The sequence below is a fragment of the Arachis stenosperma genome, chromosome 3, assembly GCF_014773155.1.
Source record: "Arachis stenosperma cultivar V10309 chromosome 3, arast.V10309.gnm1.PFL2, whole genome shotgun sequence".
NCBI lineage: Eukaryota > Viridiplantae > Streptophyta > Magnoliopsida > Fabales > Fabaceae > Arachis > Arachis stenosperma.
In genome coordinates, this window is record NC_080379.1 from 152,315,952 (window position 1) to 152,333,327 (window position 17,376).

The 17,376-nt window shown below is 31.3% G+C and overlaps 1 protein-coding gene across 1 annotated transcript; it reads left to right on the forward strand.

Moving 5' to 3' along the window:
- Window positions 1-13,271: 13,271 nt before the first annotated feature.
- LOC130966907 (uncharacterized) lies at window positions 13,272-15,713 on the forward strand. Its single transcript, XM_057891727.1, has one exon. It carries the CDS (start codon window positions 13,272-13,274, stop codon window positions 15,711-15,713), a length of 2,442 nt encoding a protein of 813 aa, XP_057747710.1.
- The last annotated feature ends 1,663 nt before the right edge of the window (window positions 15,714-17,376 follow it).

Genomic DNA, 17,376 nt, shown 5'->3' on the forward strand with positions numbered 1-17,376 from the left:
TGGAACAACCCTCATCATCACCTCTACCAGTATGAGGGATCTCTCAAAGCAAATATATACAAGACATACAAGTAATACACAGTTAAGAAAATAGATACAACATTTAAGTCACATAGCATATTAATATAGATAAATAATTAGACAAACCCAAACACAATATGCATACTCAAACAAATTATATAAATACACATGATGCATGTCTGTCCTATGGCTGATTAGTCTCATCTGTCGGTTATCCAGTTAAATCCGACATGTCAGGTAGCAAATCCTGGACAGTCCCTACGTGTGCTCATCCCCAAGGGTATATATATATATATATTCATTTATCATCTCATTGGAGGAGATCTTTCGGAAAGGTATAAGTGTCCAGCCATACTTGCGACGCAGGGACAAGGGAATCTCAAATCTCAATTTGGAGCAAGTGGGGGCGAGCCATTACGTCTACCCAGGGAGATGCAGATAAATTATAATTACCAACCTGCAGCAAGTGGGCGAACTACACCCTTGCATATACCTAGGAAGCTCAAATAATCTTAATCCAGAGCAAGTGGGATGAACCACACCATTGCATCTATCCGGGAAGCCTCAACAACCAACCTGGAGAAAGTAGGGCGAAACCACATCTTGCGTTTACCTAGGAGGTACGTTCTCATATATTCAGGAGAAATAAGGGAAGAGATCCTAACCTCCCACCATCTCACTGGAGATGATTTTACAATATCAGAACGAACAAAGAAGGGGATCCTCACCTTCCACCATCTCAATAGGGTCGCACTTTCTAGAAAGAGTGCTCAAGATGAAACAATCATTCCCAATTCAGTTTCACAATCAAAATATAGTTTCATAATCAAAATATGCTTCTTCAAACTTATCTTCACTGTACTTCGATATGTCTTCTTTAATCTACTTAGTACACTCCACAAAATATTCTAGCTAATCCATCCACAATACTTTACAATCGTAAGTCACTGGCTCTAAATTCATAATAAAAAATACCCATTTTATTTCACCCAATACTCTCTCGCTCGTCCTAAAGCCTAAGCACTAACTAGGAAATCTTAAACAGTGTTTACAGAGGTTTGAAAAACTAGAGAAATGGAAATACAAAAAATATAACTTTGGCAAAGCAAGGTGGTCCGGCGTTCGCATGCCACCCGCGTACGCGCGATTTGGCAAAACAGGGTGGTCATGTGTATGCATGCCACCCGTGTACGCGCGATTTGAAAAACTAACAGTGCCGTGTATGCATGCATCCATCCGTGTATGCGGGAGTAATGGGCAGAGTCCAGTACTCGTGTCGCGTGGAACCTTTCGCATACGCATGTGCTTGATTTTTCAAAAAACCTGTTAAGTTCAGAAAATCATTTTTTTTACACCAAACTTTAAACATACATAACTTTTCCGTTAAAAATAATTTTCAATCCATTCTTCAGGCGTTATAAACTTCACGAACCCAATTTTTATTCAAGATAAGTTTCACAAGATTTAGGAGTCCGAAAGCCAAGTTATCTCTTGCAGAAGTTGGTAAAAAACCAGTTTTTACCAAAACTTACAAATCCCCTAGTTTTCCAAAATTCTCAATTCATAACCAATCAAACCACAACTAAATCAATACCAATTACTCCTAACCATTATCACATACTTCTCAATCACTCTAAAAACATATCAACACATAAATTCTTCAATCTATTCAACAAATTCCACTCATAATTTCCACTAATTTCAACATCAAACATCAACAATTCACATTACATGCACATACCATATCTAATCAATCAAACTTACTTATTCATATGATTCAAACCTATCTTAAGGTAACTAGCCTAAGATTCACACAACATTATATATTAATTGCAAGAAACTAAAACCATACCTTGACTAATTTCTCCCAAGCTTCAAGACACCACCAAACCTCTTTTTCACCAACTTCCAAAACTCCAACCCAAATTTAACAATTTTCGGCCACCGAAGCTTAGTTCCAAATACTCAAATCACCAATTCAATACCAACTCAATACGAAATTCAATCTAGTTCCACATAATATTCCAAAATCAATACTAGGATTTACAATTATCCATAAACCACAAGGGTTAGAGTTTCTTACCTTACCCACGGATGATTGGGGCAAAATTCAACAATTACCCAATACTAGAGTACACCAAAATCATCAAAATTATAAAAATTCTCAATAGCCACAACCAAAATCATGAAATCAGGATGGAAGAGGAAACTGGGTAAAAAACTCAAGTGCCTTACCACTTTGTTCAGATAGAATTGAAGAGCTCAGTGAGATAAACGCATGGCCGCAAATGGTGCGACGATCGGAGCTTTGGATTGAAAATAATGAGCAATTGAAATTTGGAAGAGAAAATGGTTTTAGATTTTTGCTCTCTTTTCTTCAATCTCACCGTGGAACGAAATAGGAAAGGGAAGAAGGATGAATGCCTAAAGAGGTGATGGTTTAAGGGTTGGGCTTGGTCCAACATGGACTTGGTTCAACTGGTTTAGTCAGTTGGTTCAATTTCGGACTATAATCTTTAAAATTAGTGTTTTAATTCGCATTTTAATTATTTTTACTTCTTCAAATTATAAAATTTAATTTCCTAATTTTTTTACTCATAATTAATTTACCAGATTTTACAGGAGACCCCAATGAAGATGTCAAATTAAATCTAGACGGATCTTACATGGCGCCCATCAATAATGTTGCTTGCGGTGGGATTGTTAAAAACCACCTCGGAGGTTTTGTCAAAGGTTTCTCCTACAACCTTGGAAGTTTCTCTATCCTAAATTTAGAACTTTGAAAAATTAGTCATGGCCTTCAAGTTGCTATTGCTCTGAATTTTCTTTGTATACTTGTGGAATCTGATTTCACAGCAGCTTTGAAATTCATTATCCAAGACTGTCCAATTGAACACCCATATTCCTCTTTCATTGAATACATAAAGCTACAAGCGAATCCATATCTCTCATGTGTTCTGGACCCATGATCCACGTGAAACAAACTTTGTGGCTGACCACTTAGCAAAAAAAAAAAAAAAGATAACATCTTTTCATTAATTTACATATATTTGACCATGCCCTTGATGATATTGCTCATTTGCTTGTAACTGATGTAGCCTCGGTTACACTGTCTAGAGATTTTAGCTATTTTTTTTTTCTTGTTTTGTTGGTCCTTTGATCCATTCTCTCAAAAAAAAAAAGCATAATATATATATATATATATATATATATATATATATATATATATATATATATATATATATATATATATATATATACAAATTTATAACATATATTTTGGTAATTGTGTCATATTAATAATTTTGCATAGATAACAATTTTGTAATCTAAAAATAATGGAATTCTATATAAAATAATATAAAACTTTAAGCATGCTAATCAATTAGTAACATTGCTTAAATTAAAAATAATTATTATATATAATTAACATCTATATTAAAACTATAATAATAACAATTTTTAGTTACAAATACTCAAAGTACTTAAACATGTTTATTAGTAACATTGCTGCTATTATTACTCCATTTAATATGTTAAAATATATTAAAATCAATTAGTTTTTATTAAAATTATTTAGTATATCTGAATATTTATTATAGGATATTACGTCTTTATTTTTTCAATTCTCTTACCACTTATAAATATCTTTCTATATTGTATCATTCCATACAATTTGAATAGGCACAAGCCTTTTCTCTACTGTTCTCTCTTACTTTTCTAACATGGTCTCAGAGTTATGTATCCTCCTTGAAGAGAATAGGTTATTTTTCTTCTAGTGTAATCACCGTATTTTTTTACACTTTTTCTTTATGTCATTTTTCTTTCCTTTTGTCACTCCTTTAATGTTTTTTCACCTCACTGATTAGCCTATCCTCTCCGTCTTGTGTCTTTCCGACTCTAACGAATCAAACACCAATGTTATTCACTACTAACCTATTCTCATGGAGAAGCCAAATATTTTTTGTCATCCTTCAGCATTTTACCATCTCTTTGTAGTTAGTCACTTTTTGGGTAATTCACTATCTTTTCGGCAGTTCCATCTGCACTTCCTTGCGACAGTCCTGTATGTACATGTTCCATCAATTTATGTAGTTTTTTTTTAATTTTGCTATTTTAAATAAGTTTCAAACTTAAGTTTTCACTTGAGTTTGAGAGGGGATATTAAAATATATTATGATCAATTAGCTTTCATTAAAATTATTTAGCATATTTGAATATTTACTATAAGATATTACATCTTTATTATTTCGATTTTCTTAACACCTATAGATACCCTTCTATATTGTATCATTCCATACAATTTGAATTGACATAAATAATTTCTCTATTGCTATCTTTTTTCTTTCTAATATAATATATTATCGAAAATAAATTATTCAAAATATCTTTAACCATGTTCAACTTTAGCATAACAGTATCTACTTATTGTTTAGACATTTCAATATATCATGATTAATAAAATTTATTTATAACTTTATGCTATGTTTTTTTGTATTTTTATTCTCAATCAATTTTTTTTATTATTTTCTTTAATTATCTCCAAATACAAAAAAACTAATAGATTAAAAAACATAAAGCTCATTTGGTAGCTCAAGATTTTTATCAAAGAGAGGTTTTAATTTTGATCAAATTTTTAGTCCTACAATTTGGCCAACTACAGTTAGGTTAATCCTTAGCACTGCTCTGTCTAGATATTGGGTGGTGAGACAATTTGATTTCAACAATGCTTTTCTCATTGGAGACTTACATTAAGAAATCTATATGGTTCAACCAATTGGTTTTGAAATAGATACTGAATCAAAGATTTGCAAACTTAACAAATCTCTTTGTGGTCTAAAACAAGCTCCACGGGAGTGATTTCTTAAACTAAGCTCTACTCTTCAAATTTTTTGTTTCTCTAATTCTAAATCTGATATGTCTTTATTCATTAGAACTACTACTACTTATGTAATCTATATTCTTTGCTATCTTGATGATATTATTATAACAGAGAATGATGCAATTGAAATTGATTTAATGATCAAACGACTTCATAACATTTTCTCTTTAAAAGACTTAGGAATTTGAAATATTTTTTAGAAATTGAAGTTTTGAGTACTGTAAAGGTAGGATGTATTTGTATCAGACCAAATATATGACTGATCTTCTATCTAAAGTAGGGATGCATTGTGCTAGCCCTCTGCTAACTCCTATGTCATCCTCCTTGCATTTAACAAGCACTGGGTTTGAAGATTTCGAAGATGTCAAGTTGTATCGATCTGTTGTAGGCTCTCTCCATTATGCCATAATTACCAGACCAAATTTGTCATTTGCTGTTTGTAAAGTCAACCAATACATGCATGCTCCTAAATTAGATCACTGAAAAGCAATTAAAAAAAATTCTTAGATATTTACAAGGGACCAAGGATCAGGGTCTTATGCTTCACAAGTGTCAATATTTTAGGCTGTATGGTTTTTCTGATGTAGATTGGGCATCGGATCTTGAAGGTAGAAGGTATGTCTCGGGGTTCTGTGTGTTTCCTAATACTAATATTCTCTCACGATCTTGCAGGAAGCAGAGCACGATCAACAGGTCTTCCATTGAAGTAGAATTTTAGAATTTAGCAAACTATGGAGCTGGGGTCATCTGGTTCAAGAACTTGTCGTTTGAACTTAGAGTTAAGCTAAAAACCTCTCCAACAATTTTCTGTGAAAATCTGAGTATAGTACTTCTCACGTCCAATCCTGTTCTTCATGGAAAAACCAAGCACTTCCAGATTGATATCCAGTTTGTAAGAGACTTGATTTTTCAAAATCTGCTTCATGTGGTTCATGTCCCAGGCAATGAGCAAATTGCTGATGTGCTAACTAAACCATTGTCTACATCATCTTTTGTCAAGCTTCGATGCAAACTGAGAGTTGTTCAATGACCAGCAATCAGTTTGAGGGAGGATGTTAGTGAAAATGAAGAGTTGGTTAGCAAAAATAGTTAATTTGTTACATAGAGTTGTTGTTGAGCTTCCTGTTTTTGGGGATAAAATCTATTTTCTGTTCTAATAGATTTTATTCTTATAGCCATCACTACTATATTTTTGTATACATTATATAAGTTCTTTCATTTTCTTTTATTGTCAAGAAAACCCTGCTTTCTCTAATCTCTTCATAAATATATAATATATAGTATGTTTGACAAATTAACCCTAACACTAAGTCAACAGTTAACTGTTAACTTATTGTAAAGTTATTAATCTTTCCTCAATTCTCTCTTTTCACTGTCAGTCTATCACTATTCCACCATATCACCATTGCAGTAGTTTTCATCAACAACTCAACACTAATACCAATCTTCCCAAAGCGAAAAAGTTCTGCTACTAATCCCATTTCTTCTGTTTCTCCCATTGCTATTGCCATGACCCCTCTCTCTCTCTCTCTCTCTCTCTCTCTCTCTCTCTCCTACGACCAACCACAACCACTGCAAAAAGAACACCCACTTCATCTATCGTCGCCATGGTCGGTACTACAAGAGGACCCCCACTTCATCGCCAGCCTAACCTCATGACTCATCATCACCTCTCTTTAATCATCATTTTCTATGTCGTGATTCGCTTTAGTACTTCATCGTGCTTCTTTATCACCTCGTGTTTCTTCATCATCTACCACTTTCGTTTCGAGGAAGTTGCAAAGTGAATTTGATTGAAACCAAATTCTGCAAAACCCATACCTTTTTTCATTTTTCATACCATCCAGAAAACAATCTTATTTTTCTTTTTCATCAGATATTTCTTCCTTTGTTTCTTGTTTTTTGTCTTCATCTTCCCCATCTTTGAATTCTTTATCCTTTTCTGTTGAAATTCTGGGTCAATATCTATTCTTGGTTTTTCCTTAGCTTGCGATTATAGATATCTAATTTCACAACACCTCACACTACTCTTTGCTGTTGAGTTTATTGTGTTTTAATTTTCTCCTATTTAATTATTGAATTAGATTTGATCACCCATTATTTAATTAATATGAAATCAATTTTTGGGACTTTGTTTTGTTCATTGCTATTTGGAATTTTTCTGGTTAATTTGGTGGTGGTTATTAAGTTAATATTTTATTCATTTTGGTTGAGGTAATGGAGAACTGGAGATTGGTTATAGTGGTGCTGGAAGCGGAAGTGGAAGTAGGGGTAGGATGTGCAGTGACATGGATGAAGGATGGAGGAATGGTGGTAGGTAATGATGGGAGAGAGTGTGGGTAAATTTATAATTTTATAAGAAAAGACAAGGATAAATTAGTATTTTTATAAAAAAAATTAACAATTGACTAAGTAAATTATTTATGAAAATCAAGTTTTAATAGTGGTATATGTGAAATTAGTAAAAATCTATAATTAGAAAATTAGTAACAGCGACTAATTTAGTAATCGACTTTAGATTTTCAAACCGGACACTAGCAACCAATTTAGTAGCCAATTTTATCATTGACCGATTTAGTGACCGAAAATTAGTCGCTATTTAGCGGCCAATTTCTTTAGCAACCAATTTAGCGACCAAAAAATGGGTCGCTATTTGTGACCAATTTTATTAGCGATCGATTTAGTGACCAATATCGTTTGGTACTAGTTTGATAGTATTGGTTGAAAATAAGTCACTAACGATTAGCGACTCGCTATTTTCTAATTAGCGACCAAAGTTTTAACGACCATCACAATCGGTCGCTAAATTAATCGCTATTCTAGTAATTTCTTGTAGTGTAAAAAAAGGTTCAAAATTAAATTATCTCAAAGAGCACCATTTTTTGAAAAGTATCGACAAACAAATAGATAGTTCAATTTTTAAATAATATAATACTTTTAAATTTATACCATATAATATAATTAATTTAACCGTCTTAATCTAATTTTTTATTAAGAATAACTACAAAATTAGCTAAAGAGCATGAATCAACATAGAAATTTTTGTTTTTTATATTGGTAATTTACAATTTTTGGTATAAAAAGAGGGCATACATAAGCTAGGTAATGAATAAATTTTAGGGATAAGTACTGAAATCGTCTCTAAGGTCTGGGGTGAAAATCAAAATCGTCCCCGACCTTTTTTTGTTATTAAAATCATCCCCAACGTTACAAAACATTATAAAATCATCCTTTTTTTTATCTCAATTTTATTTTTTGACCAAATTATCCTTAACTATTAATAAAAAAATATAAAATAAAAACAAAAATAAAAACAAAAAACTCCTCCCCCCACCCCCACCCCCACACGTTGTTTGAAGCTTCTTCCACCTCCTTGCAGCCATGTCTATAGCAAGGAACCAGGACTGCAAAACTATCATCGTCATCATCATCAACATCACTACTCTGAAAATCAGAACCAAGTGGCTCCAACCACCCAATGGACCAATCAGAATCATAATCATAATCAGAGTCATAACCATCAGATAGAACCAAGAACAAAAATGGGGGCATGAATGAATCTAACCCAGCTGAGAACAAGCTCATTTCATATGAATAAACCAATAACTTGGGAGAACAGCTTCTGTAAAAAATTTTGCAAGGTCCTTCTTTTTCTCCCTCAAATATCAAAACCAATTCAGCAAGTTAATCAATTATACTTAATCTAGAATCACTGGTCCAATTAACAAAACCGAGACACAATGGGGAAAAAACAAATCTAGCAGTTCAACAATTCTAGCAACAACAACAATTCTTTTTCTCTTCTTCACCAGCAACAACAACAAATCCAGCAAATTGAATCTTCTTCACTAGTGGAAAAAGTTCAAGCAAAAGCAGAAGGAGAAGCAGAGGCAGTCAATCACGGAAAAAGAACAACACAGAAATCAGATTGATAATCAGAAGCATGTAGAAGCAGCAGAACCAGAAGAAATCATAAGAAACCAGAAACCAGCGAGGAGTAGCGACACCGGCGGCCGAGCGAGGAGGAGGAGCAGAAACGGCGAAGATCCAGCAGAGACGACGAGGAACAGCGGTGGCGGCGGTGAGGACCCTTCCCCTTCCCCCTCTTCTTCCCGAAATCCCCTCCCCCCTCTTCTCCCTTCGCGTTTCCTTCCCCGTTTCCCCAAGGAGCAGAGCGGTGACGGAAGCGAAGAGCGGCGGCGGTAATAAAGATCGGTGGCGGCGGCGAGGAGAGAAGAAGAAGAAGAATAAGAAGAAGAAGAAGAAGAAGGTGGTGGTGGTGCGGTGTAGCAGGGCGGCAAGGCGACGGTGCGGCAGTCCCCTTCCCTCGCTCCTCCCCCGCCCCCTCTTTCTTTCTCTCCCCACCCCCTTCTCTGATCTATCCCTTTCTTTCCTTTCTTTTATTTATTTTATATTTATTTTATTTTATAATTATATTAATTTTATTTTATAATTTTTTAATGAGGATAGTTTGGTAATAAAAAAATAAAATTGGTAAAAAGGATGATTTTAAAGCGTTTTTGAACGTTGAGGATGATTTTAATAACGAAAAAAGGTCGGGGACGATTTTGATTTTGACCCAAGACGTTAGGGACGATTTCAGTACTTATCCCTAAATTTTATAATCATATTGCGTATAAAGCTAGCCTTGTGTTGGAAAAACTCAACAAAGGTTCAGAACAAGAACCTGTTTAACAGCGAAAGTACCAAAAATAATTTTTTCGCAACCTGTGCGATTAAATAGGCAATACTAAAGATACTCCAAGCAGCAAATATAATGGCAGAAATTAAATAATCAGACACCAGAATTTTAACGTGGAAAAATCCCTAAAGAGGGACAAAAAATCCACGGGACTTAGTCCAGTAAAATCTTCCACTATCAGAATAATGAGTACACAAACAGTCTTCCTAGTGACACTAGGGCATCTCAACAATCAACAAAATACATCATCAAAACTGATGGAATCAACATAAACCCTCCAGAAAGAGGGTATCTAAAATAAGGTAAAAGAGAAGGCAATACAACTAGCAAGTTATATCTTAATGTTCATCTCTACACTAAGAGTAACATACTAAAATTTTATAAGAAATGGAACAAGTTTACCGGCTCAATCGGATCAAATTGTAACTGCCCTTTTCCCCCAAATTATTCTTCTCCCTCACACCGAAGCTCTACTTCCTTTTCTCTCATTCAAAAATGAATAAGGCTTCAATTCTCTCTCTCTCTCCCTTCCTCGTGGCTTTATGCCACTTTCTTTTTTTTGTTTTAATATGTGTGAGTCCCATTTGAGGTTGGGGACCACCAACACTTTGTCAGTCTTATGTTTGCAAGACCGAAAAAAATAGAGACTTGCAGCTAAGAATGGTGGATCGCATGCAATTGTATTATTGATGATTGGAGTAATGATTTGTTCTATTTTTTGAAGAAAAAACGCTCAACGTAATAAGATAGAACAGTTAGAAAGTACAATGTTACTAGATAACAAAATAAAAAATTAAACTGTAGTCATCTTCGACATTGTCATCAACAACTAGAAGGATCAAAATCAGCTTACTCTTTGTAGCTCCTAATCGACTAGTTGATAACATCCACAACACCTGCTTCTTGATTTCTGAATATTCTGTCATTCCTTTCCAGCTAAGTATTCCAGATGATAGCATAAAAACTAATCAACCACCTATTGCATTCGTCCTTCTTAGCAGGAGCGTCTGTCCAACTCTCGAATTTTTACTTAATTGTTCCTAGAATAGACCATAGTTTTTTATAAGCAAACAACCAAGCACACCACACCTACTAAGTAAACTCACAACTCAGGAATAAATGGTAAACATTCTTTGAATCTTTTTTACACAATACACAATCAATATCATTTTGACCAACAATGCCAAATTTACTTAATCTGTTCTTAGTATTGACTATATTAACTAATGCAAATCAGGTGAACAATTTCACTCTTGGTGGAACCAACCCCCTCCAAATAGAACAAGTGAAGCGATAACTGAAAATGTCCTCCGATAATATTTCAGCCTGCAAAACCTGTATAAAAGAGTTAGTAGAATATCTAATCTATTAAATTTTCACACTATCTTATCCTTTCTCTCAGATGTTAAATTAACAGATTGTAGCACCTTATAAAACTAATTCACTAATTTCAACTCTCGTTGAAACAATTCTCTTTTTCATTGAAAATTTTATACCCATTAAAAATAATGATTTGTTCTATAAACTTGTTATTTTTCATCTGAAATGAAGATTGTGATAAAATTTGCAGAATTATGCACATGATTTAAAAGTGAGAGACAGATACATTAAGACATGTTTTCTCCTTGAATGTTGTTCAATTCATTGGAGATTTTTTTTAAAGAAAAAAAGTTCAAATTTTATAGTTATATTTAAATAATATTATATAACTAATAAAATTTATTATTTTTTACTAATTCTTGATCATTCTAAATACTAAATATTAAAGATTGAATTTTAAATTTTAAATTCTAATAATATAAAACTAAAATATTAACCCAAAATATTAAGCTAATATTGATAAAAAAAATATTAATCTTTTAGTATTTCTTTCTATATTTACATGCATTTTGCAAGTTTTTGATATTTGTACACTTATTGCTTATCTTTTTGCCATTATAATCGAAATAGATATATACATGTCCCGATTACAAATAAACAAGCTAAGATATAAACAAAACATGTGTATCCATTAGACATGGCACTCTGCCTCCATATTTTGTTTGCAATGATTTTAGGTATGCAATTTTTCACTTCCTTATTGTATCCTAAATTTATCAAACACCATTTAAGACCAATGTATCAAATATGTTCTTACCCAATTAAATAGCATTGTTATATATGAATATTCTCCGAAACCCATAGAATGCAAGAGGAAATAAAACTTAACCGAAATAGTAAAGTATCCTAAAACATCATTTGTTATAAGAAGTGTTTTGTTTTCTTATTTGTAATGTGTCGCTTAGTGTAAGAAAAAAGGCCACAAGTTATGCAAGAAATATTCTAATTTATAATCATATAAAATTATATTAAGTAAGATTATAAATCTATATAAAACTTAATCTATTATAACCTCGTGTGTGTGAGAGAGAGAGAAATAGATATGGCTAAGAATGGCGTTATACTTGCAAGTGTAGAAGTATTATTGATTGAAGTGGCTATTTATTCCACCATGGCTGAATTCTCTAACACTAATCCTGAAAGTATTATTGCATCTTCTATTAATAATCAGAGAAAGCTGAAAAATTGTATCAGCTCATGCGAAAGAATGCTTGCACATGACTTTTTGAAGATGATGGCATACATTCGGAATTGCCATCTTAATTCTTAAGTATAAGGCTCGATAGTAACGGTAAATATCTTAATAGTTTTGAATTGTTGTGAAATAATATTTTCTTACATAAATATTATTTGTATATTAAAATTAACTACTAATATATTTATATTTATACATATATAATTTAATTTATTTTTAATATATATTTATATTTTAATATATATTTTATATTAATAACTATTTTAGTTTACAAATATCAACAAAAACAGGGGCGCAGGTAAGTATAAACAAAGGGGGGCAATGGCCCCCCCAAAATTTTAGCTTTTATTCAAAAAAAAAAAAAAAGTCTGATCCCCTTTTTTTATTTCTCAGCCCCCCTCTCTTTTTGTTTTATCTTTTCCAATCCCCCTCCCCCTCTCACTTTTAATTTCTACAAAACCCAACCCAATAGCCCATCTGCCCATTCCCTATCCCTTTTCTATTTTCCAATCCTTATCTTTTTTTTATTTCCCAACGTATAATCACTAATCAGTTCCCCAATCCCCTTTTTCTATTTTTCAACATACAACCGGTCTCTTCCTCTCCCTCTCTTCCCACCTTGGCTTTCAAAAAATTTAGGTAACAATTTTTTCTATTCTTCTTCTTCTTTATCTCTTTAATCTTCTTATCTTTTACAATTTTACCTTTTTAACTCTTTTTTTTGTTTTTTGCAGATTAAAAAAAAAGAGTAGTTTAACAAGTGATTTTTCACTCCTCTTTCTCAAAAAAGGTTCTATTTTTATTCTTTTTTATATATTTAGTTATTTACTTAATTAGTTAATTTATTATTATTTGTTAATTAAGTTTATGTTATTATATGTTAGTTTGTATATTTAGTTTTTTTTATTAGTTAACTATTTAATTACAATTTTATATTATTTATACTAAGATGTTAGTATTATTGTTCTGAATTTTAATATTTTATTTTAAATTGAAATATAATTTTTATATTTTATAAAGATTTAGACTGTAATTTATACTTTTTGCTAAATATATTTTAAATTATAGGAACTTATTTGGCCATTTGAATTATGAGTAAGTTCAAAACCATTGATACATTTTTTAAAAGAAAAGATCAAGAGAATGAAGATGCTTCTACTATTACTACTCCAATACTTGAGGGGTCATCAAATTTCATTACTTCAAGTTCTTCATTGAATAGCTCAAAGCGTCCACGACTTCTTCCAAATCAACTGGATGTTTTTCGTTTGGAAAGAGATCCTGGAATGCGACCAATGATTTGGAAGTTTCCTCCAAATAAAAGAGATGAAATCCGTCGGGCTTATATTAAAGTTGGGCCAAATCAGCCAATTCTTGATAATTATCCATTTTCTGGTGATAAAAGTCATCGTCGCTTTCAAGCTTCATGGTTTAAATTGTTCCCATCTTGGTTAGAATATTCTATAGAAGATGATGCTATATATTGTTTTCCGTGCTTTCTTTTTGCTAAGGAACCTTCAATCAATACGGGTTCAAATGCTTTTATTGAGAATGGTTTCAGGAATTGGAAGAAAGTAAATAGTGGAAAAGAATGTGCTCTTTTGAATCACATTGGCAAAGGTCCTAACTCATTCCATCATAAGGCGCTGAAATCATGTGATGATTTGATGAAACAATCACAACATATTGACAGACTTCTTCATAAGCAAACATCAGAAGAGATTGAAAAGAATCGAATTCGACTAGGAGCATCTATAGATTGCATTAGATGGTTGACATTTCAAGGTTGTGCATACAGAGGACATGATGAAAGCCAAAGTTCAAGCAACAGAGATAACTTTTTGGAAATATTAAAATTTTTGGGATCTTACAATGAAAGAGTGAAACAGAATGTTTTGGAAAATGCTCCAAAAAATGCTAAGTATACTTCAAATGATGTCCAAAAAGAAATTCTACATATTCTTGCTACTAAGGTGAGAAATTCAATTAGAGAAGAGATTGGAGATGCCAAATTTTGTATTATTGTTGATGAAGCTAGAGATGAATCTAAAAAGGAGCAAATGGCCATTGTTTTGAGATTTGTTACTCTAGATGGTTTTGTTAAAGAGAGATTTTTTGATCTTGTGCATGTCACTGATACTTGTGCAACAACTTTAAAGAAAGAATTGATTTCTGTCCTTTCTCATTATAATCTCCAAGTTGAAAATATTAGGGGTCAAGGGTATGATGGTGCTAGCAACATGCGGGGTGAGTGGAATGGTTTGCAAGCTTTGTTTCTTAAAGATTCTTCACAAGCATACTATGTGCATTGTTTTGCTCATAGGTTACAATTAGCATTGGTGGCAGCTTCAAGAGAGGTACTTCAAATTCATGAATTTTTTACTCAATTAAACTCTATTGTCACTATTGTTAGTGCTTCTCCAAAAAGACATGATCAATTACAAGAAGCTCAAGCAATTGAAAATGCAAACTTGGTTGCTCAAAATGAATTAGAAACAGGCAAAGGTGCGAATCAAATAAGCACTTTACAAAGAGCTGGGGATACTCGATGGAGCTCTCACTTTAATTCTATTTGCAGTTTGGTAAAAATGTTTACTGCTACCAATATTGTTCTCAATAATATCATTGAAGACGGGACAACTTATGCACAAAGAGGTGAGGCTTATGGTGTTAGTAAAATATTATTGTCATTTGAATTTGTTTTCACTTTGCACTTGATGAAAGAGATTATGGGAATCACTAATGTCCTTTGCCAAGCACTGCAACAACAATCTCAAGATATTCTTAATGCAATGCATATTGTTTCTACATCAAAGTTACTTCTTCAACAATTAAGAGATGGTGGATGGTGCAATTTTTTTGCAAATGTTAAAGATTTTTGTGAAAAACATGAAATTGAAGTCCCTAATATGAGTGCACAATATGTTTTTGGAAGAGGTCGATCTCTTCAACCAAGTGTGACAGTTGAGCATCATTATCGAATAGATGTATTCTTGGCAACAATTGGCTCTCAAATACAAGAGCTGAATAGTAGATTTAATGAGCAAACAATAGAGCTTTTGACTTTGAGTTGTGCTTTGGATCCTAAGGACAATTTCAAATCATTCAATATTGAAGAAATCAGCAAGTTAGCAGAGAAGTTTTATCCCCTTGACTTTCCTTCTAATGAGCTAAATATTTTGAAATCTCAGTTGCAACATTATCAGCATGATATACCAAATCATTTGAAAGGCATTGGTACACTTTCTGAATTGTGCAACAAGTTGCAAGAAACGGAAAAATCAAGAACTTATCACATGGTTGATAGATTAATACGTCTTGTTTTGACTCTACCAGTGTCTACAGCAACAACAGAAAGAGCTTTTTCAGCAATGAAAATTGTTAAGACAAGACTCCGAAGTAAGATGGCTGATGAATTTCTTGCAGACAATTTGGTCATCTATATAGAAAAAGAATTAGCAGCTATTTTTGACACAAATTCAATTATAGATGATTTTGAAAATAGAAAAAAACGTCGAATAGCCTTTTCATGATACAAAACTGTAAGTAGTAATTTTTATATATTATTGTCTTATTTTGATTGAGATTATATATATATATATATTTTTTTAATTTTATCATTAGAAATAGTAATATAAATTATAACACCGCCCCCCCTAAATAGTTAGCCTAGCTCCGCCCCTGAACAAAAACGAATGCATGTGTTAAGTTATGAGGACGTGCCCCACTAGCATTTTAAATACATATTAATTTTGTGTCAAAATATTTATCTTATATATATTTCTAAACTTTTAGAATTAAATTTTGATACACTATTAATATAAAGTAGTTTTACACATATATTTAATTATATAATATTATATCATAAAAATTATATTTTATATTAATTGTATACATCTAAAGGATCATCTAAAATAAATAGACGTAATTGAACAATTATATAAAATATTTTACACTATCAATACATTAAAATTAAATTTTAATTTATATCTAAAAATATAAGATAAAATTATATATTAAATCATAATAAAAAATATTATTGTAGCATTATTTACTAGTAAATTGAAAAATTTTGTATTAAATATCTATTTTGATAATTAGTTCTCAAACATAAATTAAAATAAAAATCAATTAAAATATTAACATATTTTGTATTTTTATCTATCTAAATAAATTAAAACATTGACGTATTTTGTATTTTTATCTATTTAAATAACTAACTCTATTATTATTATTATTATTATTATTTGAAATTAATTTTTGTCTTTCTTTTATTAAATAATTATTAAATAATTTATAAAATATATAATGAAGATATGATGAGAAATTTAATACATATTTTTTTTAAATACTATTTATCGTACATAATTCATAAAAAAATATGTTTTACTTTTATTATTAATTAAAAAATAATCTATTTATATCTTGATTATTAATTTCATTTATTATTATTATTATTATTATTATTATATATTTAATTTATAAAAAGATAAATTAATAATTATATTATTTCTTATTAATATATTAATATTAATAATAAATAAATAAAAAGTATTTAATATTTAATATTTTCATATTATTTATTTTATATATTTAATATATTTATAAGATTTTTTTATTATTTTTATATGCTATATATTTATTCCAATTATTTAAAATTTCTGAATCTATCACTACTCCATATCAAAGTTGATTATCATATATGAATATTTATATTTGATACGATAAAAAAAAAGCATCTAAGGTTACACGACATAAAAGACTATAGTTGGATCTCGCCTTTAATTGAAGTAATTAATTAATTAATTAATTCGCCTTAACTATATTATATGTTGCATGCGTTCTTCTGTCTATCAAGTATGCAGCTTTTCAGTTGATTGTAAATAGTGGCTTATATTTAATATTCAATACGATATATGACAACAAATATAATTAAATAGAATCATTATATAACGAATATTCATCAAATTCAAAAGACATTTAAACTTAACCGAAATAATAAACTATTCGTGGCCGAGACATGGGTAAGAGTGGCTGATGTATTGGCCTCTTAAATTACCACATCGATATCCAACAAAAGCTCGGTTGTAGTTGAAATTAGTGTGTGTGGGAGAGTGGAAATGTGTGCCAGTATATGACCGAAAAAAAAAATAATAATAATAAACTATTCTAAATTATATATTAATTTTTTTTAAG

What these genes read in the sequence shown, in the direction of transcription:
- LOC130966907 (XM_057891727.1), top strand. Translation starts at nt 13,272, where the DNA reads ATGAGTAAGTTCAAAACCATTGATACATTTTTTAAAAGAAAAGATCAA.